General features: G+C 53.8%; 1 protein-coding gene across 1 annotated transcript in view; it reads right to left on the bottom strand.

Moving 5' to 3' along the window:
* Ece1 (endothelin converting enzyme 1) overlaps nucleotides 1-8,133 on the bottom strand; it is a 100,510-nt gene extending 92,377 nt beyond the window's left edge. The window contains exon 1 of the mRNA XM_031379149.1: nucleotides 7,983-8,133. Within this exon, the coding sequence (XP_031235009.1) occupies nucleotides 7,983-7,985 (3 nt within the window). The 5' untranslated portion in view covers nucleotides 7,986-8,133. The remainder of the gene's footprint in view (nucleotides 1-7,982) is intronic.
* Between the last annotated feature and the right edge of the window lie 1,094 nt (nucleotides 8,134-9,227).

Genomic DNA, 9,227 nt, shown 5'->3' with positions numbered 1-9,227 from the left:
CCGTCACAGACTCTATGAGCCTCCTGTTATTTCTGCCCCAAACTCCTCCTCCACAGCTTTACCCTGCTGCCCTCCTCACGTGTCTCCTGTTTGGATTCCTTCCCTCTCCCGATATGAAGGCTCTGGTGGTGGTGGTGTCACATTTCCCCCTCACTGGACCTGAGCTCCTTGCAGGCTGAGAACTGATGACCACAGAGATCGTTGGATGAGTTCTTATAACTCTGTAGGTAAGGATGGACTGGACTGTCTACAGCCAGAGCCAGGAAGTGGTAGAACACACACCCAGGCTGGCCTAATGCCAAGGCTGTCTCTTCTAAATCTGCTCAGGTGGGGCAGACGCAGAAGGAGGTTGTCAGAAGGGGATGGAGAGAGGAGACCCCACGTCTCTCCTAGGGCCTTCTGTTGAGGTTCAGGGCAGCTGGGGCTGAGGTTATCCTGGCCCAACCCTGGAGGTAGGAAAGCCCTATTGATGGGAGCAAGTAGTCCTCCGAATGAGGGACACCACCGGAAGTCAATGATGGAGAGCTTCAAACGTGATGCTTGGCAGAGGGTGGAAACTCAGGGTGGGGGAGGGGAAGATATGAGTCTAAGCCATACAGCCAGCCAATCAATGACAGAACATGCCCGTGGTCGACTCCAGGGGGTCCACTCCAGGGCCAGACCCTCTTCCCTAACCTGAGGAACCTCAAGTACAGTGGAATCCAAATCTGGTAGAATGCAGCTCTGGGTTTGTCAGGCCCTGAGGGCAGGGGCGGGGCTAACGAGGAGGAGCTAGGCTGAGACAAAAAGGCCCTGAAGCACCTAGGCTAAGCACTGGGCTGGTGACAGGGAGGGGAATGGTGTGCTCTGAAACGGAACACCCACGTCAGAGGACGGTGTGGCAGCTACATAAGTCAGACACGTATGGACACGATCAAGAATGTCACAGTGGCCCCAAACGGAGAGCAGCCCAAATGTTAGTCACGGATATTTACACGTTTATGTACCCAACAGGACCCAACTCAGCTTAACAAAGAGCAGATTCTGGAATGGGCTCCAGGAGAGGTCCCTCAGACACTTGGTGGTGTCTCTGAGCTGATGGGAGCCAGGCCCTGACAAGCTCTCGTGGGTTAAGAGTTGACGCTGTACAGACATCCACAACCAAACAGTGCATGGAGCTTGGGGATTCTTAGGGAAGAATAGGAGGAAGGATTGTGTGGCCCCAAAGGGGACAGGGACTCCACAGGAAGACGGACAGAGTCAACTAACCTGGGCCCTGGGGGCTCTTAGAGTTTGAACCACTGACCTAAGAACATACACGGGGTTGGACCTAGGCCTCCCCACACATATGCAGCAGATGTGCAGTTTGATGTTCATGTGAGTCCTGAATAACTGATGTAGGGGTGGAAATGGGGAGGGGGCTATCCCAAAAGCTGTTCCCTGTACATGGGATATGTTCTTCTAGCTGGGCTGCCTTGTCTGACCTCAGTGGGAGAGGAAGTGCCTAGCTTCTCAGAGACTTGAAGCGCCAGGGTGGGGAGGACACTCAGAAGGGGAGGAGGGGAAAGACTGTGGGAGGGGGTAAATGGGAAGGGGTAAATGGGAGGGGGCAGTGATTGGGATATAAAGTGAATACATTTTTTAAAAAATTAAATTAAGTAAAAAAATAAGACTTGACACCGATGAAGTCCATACCAGGCAAAGAGAAGGGACAGCACTCACGCGGGGGGTGAGGGGGGCGCGGAGGACAGCCTGCCTGTGGTAGAAGACTGATGGGTGGGCCTGTGGGAGCTGTGGAATTGGTACCTATCTTGGTCCAAATGTTATACAGAGGAACACACTGCAGAAACCAGGCTGCACGTGCCCTGGGAACACTGCTCACACTTATGGTGGCACTCTGTACTAATGTCATCAAAAGTTGGGCCATGACGTCGGCTGAGCTCTGTGGAGCCCCTGGACTCCCCGGCACTGAACAGGGCTTATGAAACAAAATCTGTTCTAACCCTTGCAACTACTGTCCAGAACAAGTTCCAACAGTTCCACATTAGAGAGGAAAACAAGCTCAAAGAGAAGGTATAGAGCAAAAAGTTGGCATAGCAAAGAGGGTTGGAGCCATAGCTCAATGGGTAGAGTGCTTGCCTAGCATTCATGAGGCCCTGGGTTCAATCCCCATCCCTGCAATCCCAGCACTCATAAGGTAAAAACAGGAGTAGAAATCCAGGGCCCACTTTAGCAACCTAGAGTGATTAAGACACTAATGATCCAGGATAATCTGGGCTACATGAGACCAAATACCAATTGTTTTGTTTTGTTTTGTTTTTCTTTCAAGACAAGGTTTCTCTGTATAGTCCTGGCTGTCCTAGAACCCACTCTGTAGACCAGGTTGGCCTCTAACTCAGAAATCCACCTGTCTCTGCCTCCCAAGTGCTGGAATTAAAGGCGTGTGCCACCACCGCCCAGCTCCCAATTGTTAAATAATTTTTTTAAAAAAGTGATGAAACCAGGCTGAGAGGTGGTGACGCACGCCTTTAGTCCTAGTGCTTGGGAGACAGAGGCAGGCGGATCTCTGAGTTTGAGGCCAGCCTGGTCTATAGAGTGAATTCCAGAATAACAACCAGGGCTATACAGAGAAGCGCTGTCTCAGAGGCTGTTTGCCCTTAAGCCCACCAGCACCCCCCTGCAGTCCCTTCTTCTCTGAGCAGAGGGGACTGGACCACTCATGTGCTCAACGGACTCCATTCTGCAAAATAATCGCTTTAGGAAATGAATCCTTTCTCCTCCCCCTACAACCCCTCTCCCAGCCACACACCAATGAGGTCATTTCAGTCCTGTATCTCTGTGCATTTATCAGGAGCTCTAGCTTTTGACTGGGGTGGGGGTGGGGTGAACTACTCAAACCCAGGCTTTCCAAGCCCCGGTGCCTGGCCCCAGAGCACTGGGAGGCCTTGAGGTTAGAAACCCCACCCTTGGCACATGCCACCGTCTGGATTCAGAGAACCATAAAACATTTCTTTGGAATAACAAGGGCTACCACAGGCATTTCTCCATCTTTTCCTGGGCCAGCTCTGCTGAGCATGCCCTTGCTGACCTTCCAAAACAGGGGCTGTGAGCCCCCTCCACAGGGTAAAGGGCCAGAGCTCAAGGATCATATGAGACAGGCCCGCCATCGCCTGACAGGCCCACACATGGTCAAGGCTGGGCTCAGCATGCTCACTGCTCTACAAGAGGTGCCTGAAAAATGGCTGTTGATGGTTCCAGCCGTGTCGTTTTGCAAATGGGGGAAACTGAGGCCTGGGAAAAGAGAGCGTCTTAGTGGGGTCTTTGCACTTGGCCTTGATTCTCCTCACCAGGCTTGTCTGGGGCACCTGCAGGGACAGCAGGTGGGAGGGGGAGGCTCGGGCTCCAGGCAGAAGTAAATATTGACACGCTGTGTTTACACTGTAATCCGAGTCCTCCTGGCTGCCGCCCACATCCACACCCTCACTGCCTTTGCACCCCAGCCTGTTGCCCAGTAGTACCGTCTCCATCTCCAGGGGCTTTCTCCGGAAGGCTAAATGGAGTGGCAGCTAGGGGCCAGAGCCTTTTGGTATCCAGTTCAAGTCCTCAGCTCCCAAAGCAAACTCTGAGCATCCGCTTTCACAACCCAGACCTAAGATGCTTGAAGAGATGAAAGCGTGAAAGGGGGAGGGGTCAGGAGCCCTCACCCCAAGCTCCTGAGTAGCTCCCCACAGTCCTTAGAAGAGAGACCCAACCCCCTCATGTGGGCCTCCCTGAGTGCGCCTGCTCTGGCCAGTGGCCAGACCCCAGCCTCGGCACCCTGCGTGAGCCAGCGCTCAGAGGCCAACGGCCTTGTCTTTCCTGCACAGCATCTCCGCCTAAAGCTCCGCCCTGGTCCCACTCAAGCCTCTGTGTCGGTGGTGATGCTCAGGCCGAGTTTTTAGTTTTCACCATGTACTTATGGCAATCTGTCTTGCCTCTCTCTAAGGTGGGAATACAGGCTTGTCTCAAAAAAGCCTGGCTCCACTCATTCATTCCCCCCGGCTGTAGCCTGAAGCTTGAAGAACGTCAGGTCTCACGGAGCCTCTATGGATCACCAGGCCAGGTTCCTCATCCCCACCCCACCCCCACGTCTCCATAGCAACAGGAAATGCGCTTGTCATTTCCTGCCCATCGGCTTGCCTATCAGACTGTGTCAATCTCAGCCACACTGACCACAGCCCAGAGCCTCGTGCTGTCCCAGGCTGACTTGGCGGCCGCGTGCACCGAGGATGGACCACCAGGAGCACACGGTCATTGGAAGTGGACCCGACGGAGCAGACATGCAAAAACTATCTATTGGCTGACGGTTTTCTTCCTTGTGGGCACCTCCTGCTCTCCAAGCCCTTCAGTCCTGAAAGGGTGGAAGTCTCTGTGGTTCCTAGAAACTGGGGTCATCCTTTCCCAGAAGGCTACAGGATTCTTCTTTACTAAAAACTGGGGCAATGCAAGCAAACCATTACTGCTTGGCTACTCAGCCACGAACAAGCATACGAACACGAAACATCCAGTGTGACCCTGTTTCCAGGACAGGCCCGCTTGCCCAGGGCAAGGTGGTTGTCACCATACTCTCAGAACGTCTCCTCTCCTATTTTCAAATAATAACGCTGTCCCTTGTATTTTTAATAACGTCTACATGCTTCAATGTCGGTACCCTCACGATAACTTCCTCAAAACCAGAAAACGTCTGTCTGTCCCACACGATAAGGAAGGAAGCACAGAGAGGGGGAGGATGCCTGACCGAAAGTCACACAGCGGACTCACAGGACACCAGGATTTAAATTAGGGTCCTGGATCTGGTCTTCAACCTCTGTCCAGTGAAGATATCCCTCCATTCAGCAGTGGCCCTTCCCAGTGTGGAATGGGAAAGGACCCGAAATACAGTAACCACAACAGTGTGGGAGTTTGAGCTGTCTCCTTCTGCCTGGTTAGTGCGCCTAGCATCTGGCAGGCTCGTGCCTTCTCCACACTGCCTAGCTCTGTGCCTCAGGACCACCTCCGTCCCATCTCTGTGCCTGCTGCTGGGTGGTTTGAGGACAGCTGGAGGTAGGAGATATAAAAAGCCTCTTGGGAGCCTTCATCCTACCGCTTGCGCTGAGGGCAGACAGAGGGAGGAGTGTGGGGTCGGGGTGGGAGGGCTTCCGACAGGAGGCCATTAAGAATATTGCTGATTTTCTGCCAAGAGGTTAGGGACCTGGGTGGAGAGCTGGGAGTACCAGGGAGATCCAGCGCCAACAACAGGAAAGAGCCTGGACATAGCAAAGGAACCCCATTAGGAACTTGGGGGGACAGAGGAAAATGAGGGCTCTCTGCTGGTGGGGTGGGAAGCTGGATTTAAGATTCAGAGTGGAAGTAACCCTGAATTCCAGCCCTTCTTGGGAACAATGGCAGAAGAACCGGTGTTAGGGGAACCCAAGGAGGCTTGACGTCATCCCTCACCTCACCCACTCACGGAGCATCAACACTGTGCATCAACACTGTGCGTCAGCAGACTTCACTGGGCTCCCGCCTCCCTCCCAGGGCAGGGCAATAGAGGTCTCTGCTCTAGGTCCCGCTGTTTCCCATGCCTGCCTTGTCCCCTCTTGCCTGTTCCCACATACTTGTGGTAAACCAGCCCTCTTCTAGTCCTGCACTGAGTCGTCTGTGTCCTCACACCTCTGGTCTGATATTACCCAGGTTCCCCCTAAGTAGAACATGTTTTCTTATCCAGATTACGTGGGCTTAATGACTCTCCCACCTCTCCAGCCAGAAGGGAACACTTGCTCGGCAGTACACCACCCTGAAGGACAGTGGCCCCAGGCCTGAGGACGTTTAGGGACAGGTAGAAGTCCTGTCCACACAGTTTGGGTCACCTCTTGCCTTGTACAAGGTCTGGCACAGAACAAGCATCCTATAAGTCTCCGTTAAACAAGAAATAAAACACTCTGTTTAGAATACTGTCTCTCAAATGTGATAAATATGAATGGTTCTTTCAGACCAGCAAATAGGTTGGATGGTTAGCAGAACTTCCCAGGAGTGTAAAAGAAAGTAAATGGTATTCGAGCCAAACACTCTCACTTGGATTTATCTCACCCTGATCCCCACACCATCCTGAGAGATAGGAACGATTATCATCTCTTGATGGGGACAACGCACAGTGGGGTTATAACACAACCTGACCAAAGTCCCTGTGGGGAAGTGAAGGAGCTGGGATTAGAACCCAGATCTGTTCAGGGCCAAAGTCTAAAGTCTTTCTGATGGGTTGGGAAGCTTTTCAGGTCAGAAATGGCTCAGTCAGTTAAGAGCAGTTGTTGCTCTTATAGAGGAGCCCTGGAGTCAGTCCCAAGCACTTAACGCCATGGCTCATGTCTATTACTCCAGTGACAGGAGATTCAACACTCTCTTCCGCCCTCCACAGGTACCAGGTACGCATGCAAGCCAAACACTCATACAAACAAAATTTAAAAAAAAAATTTTTTTTAATGTTTCTAGGGCAGGGCAGGTTGTTAATTAATTGGTTTATTTGAGTTCAGGCTGCCCTTGAACCCAAGATCTGCCTGCCTTGGCCCCTCAAACACTTCAATCAGAGCACACAGAACCACCCAGACATTCTGGAGCTTTGTAAGAAGGAAAACATCCCCTTTGTGAGCGGCTCAGACTAGGGTGGGTACAGAGAGAGGATGTATGACCTCGAAGTCTCTCCCTCTTTTATAGCTCTCTCATATTCTCGAGCTTTAAACCAAGAGCTGGCCCACAGGTGACACATTCCCCGGCCATGAAACTACCCAAGCAACACATTCCTGGGAGATTCTTAATGGGGGAGGTAAGTCGGGTCCAAGATGATCTCTGGGCACCTTGGGGGAAGGAATTAAACCATCAGTCTCTAGAGAGGCAAATAATGTCTCAGGGGGAAGATGCCAGTGGGTGAGGGGGGAAAGGGGGTGTCTACAGGGGGCTTAATTTCTCATCAGGCACGGGTTGGTCCTGGGGCTGTCGCTGGAGCATCTTCAGCTCTCTCCATGGTACCCCTCCATTCTCAGTGAAGCCCTCAGGCTTGGAAGAGGCATCACAGATGTAGGCAAGTCTCTGCGACCAAAAAAGCAGAGAACCCAAGGCAGATCTCCTCAGGCCACACAGGGTGTCCTGGGTCCAGTACACATGCCCAGCTCTCAGAGGGGCAATCAGAGGTCCACATGGAGAGAAGCAAGTGGCCCTGGGTGTGATGGAGAGGTAACCTGAGGCCTTGGCTCTCAGGGAGAGCCAACCCCAAAGCTCTCAAAGGCACCAGCCATGTCTGGATGTCAGGCTTGAGGCTTGAGCCCCCAGAGAAATCCTCTTCCTCACGAACCCCTTTACCCTGGGGCTTTCGCCCACTGGAGTCAGCATGCGGGGCCTCCTCTGAGGATTCATTCCTGGGAGATGCTGGAAACACCAAATAACCTCAGAACCTCAGACTATCCCCTCCCCTCTGAGCTATCCCTCCCTTGCCCATAAACCAGGCAGCCACTGCAGGATCAGTCGTAGGAGAAGAGTGCTCTAGGCTCCCACCATGTCTGGAGAGTTCTCGAATCCCAACCCCCCCTCCCCCTGAACTATGCGGGTTGTGAGCTCAAGTCCAGTTGAACCCTGATGTCTCTGAATCGACCCGGCCTAGCTGCCCACGATCTCCACTCCAAGCCAAGCCAAGCCAAGCTCAGGGACTTGCACACTCCAGACCTATCTCTCACCAACTGTTCCCCCAAATCCAGCAGGCGACCCCAAGTCTTCCACTCCAGGAGCAACTCAGCAGCCCAGAACCAAGGTTCTCGCGGACTGGACAGCCCTCACCTCCCAACTTTCGCCCGGGTCCAAGCCAGTGAACAGCGAGATATGGGCCTCAGCTGCAGGGGACGCCCAGCTCCCCACGAACCAGCCAGGATACCATCGCCACGCCGCTGCCGGGACCGTCGGGGCTGCATGGAGCCGCAGGGGGCTGCGGGCGTACTCACCATCGCTCGCGGGCTCCGAACTGCCCGGCTTCGGATGCACCTCCCGCTAAGGCTCCGGCTCCGGGTGCGCTGCGCTGCGGTCTACGCTCGAACCTCAAGGCTAGCTGCCGGGGCGGCGCGCGCGGCTGGGGCGCCCAGGCCAGAGGGCGGGGCCCGCAGCGAACCAATACAGAAGTGCGGGGGCTGCGGGCCCCGAAGAAACAGCCAATCAGGAGCGTAGGTTGGACTCCCCCCAACCCCCGCGAGCTCCTTAACCCTTGGCTTGCTGGAGCGCTGGATACTCTAGCTGCCCCGGATACCGGTGGGTCCAGGGGTGCGGGCCCGAACCTCCAGCTTGGCGTGCCTAATCTAGACCTCGCCGGGACCCTCTCTGGGGACAGACGGAGCCGGTGTCAGGCCCACCTGTGCCCAGTTGGGGCTCTGGGAGCCTAAGCGACCTTTGTCTCCTGCCTGGCGCCTGCACTGTAGTATGACCCTGGGCACTGCAGCTGTGGGGTGTGTTTGTGTGCAAGAAGGAAGAAGGGCAGAGAGGAGGAGACAGAAAAGGGGGAAGGGATGGATTTCGCATGCCTGTGTGTTTATGTGGAAAGACAGAAGACTATATTTGGGGAGTGTGTGTGTGTGTGTGTGTGTGTGTGTGTGTGTGTGTGTGTACACCAGCGCAGGCGCGCGCGATTCAGAAAGGGGAGAAGGAAAGAAGTGAAATGGACTGAAGGCCCAGTAGGCGGGGGCACTTATACCTCCAGTAGAGAAACTTTTCTCCTCATGCCTGCTGCGCAGGTGCAGAGGAGGAAAGAACAGGAAGCTGTATGTACTGCGTGAGCCGTGCATTTGTGACCTGTTGAGCACGCATGTAGGTGTGGTAGAAAGAGGTTTTGTGCCCCCGCTGTGAAAGAGTAGCGGGTGAGTGAGTTCCGTTTGGTGTACATGTACGTTCGAGTATGCAGTTGAGAGACTTACCAGAGATTTACCACAACGTTGTAGATGGCTCAGTTTGTGAGTACAGAGAGGTCAGTGTAGCCTGTGTGGTAAATGTATGTTTTGTTTGTGTGACTTTGTTGTGCAGCTGGTTTGTTTTAGTTTTTTAAAGACAGGTCTCGGGGCCAGAGAGATGGCCAAATTATTAAGAACATGTATTGCTTTTCCACGGGGGTGCAGGTGGGGGTGGAGTGGAGAGAGGTAGTGGGTGGGGGCCAGCACCAGTATCATCTGGCTCACAACTGCCTGCAACTCCAGCTGCAAGGG

This window comes from Mastomys coucha, unplaced genomic scaffold (genome assembly GCF_008632895.1).
Source record: "Mastomys coucha isolate ucsf_1 unplaced genomic scaffold, UCSF_Mcou_1 pScaffold18, whole genome shotgun sequence".
NCBI classification, from domain to species: Eukaryota; Metazoa; Chordata; class Mammalia; order Rodentia; family Muridae; genus Mastomys; species Mastomys coucha.
Note: the sequence above shows the minus strand (reverse complement) of the source record. Positions and strands in the feature narration are given on the sequence as shown.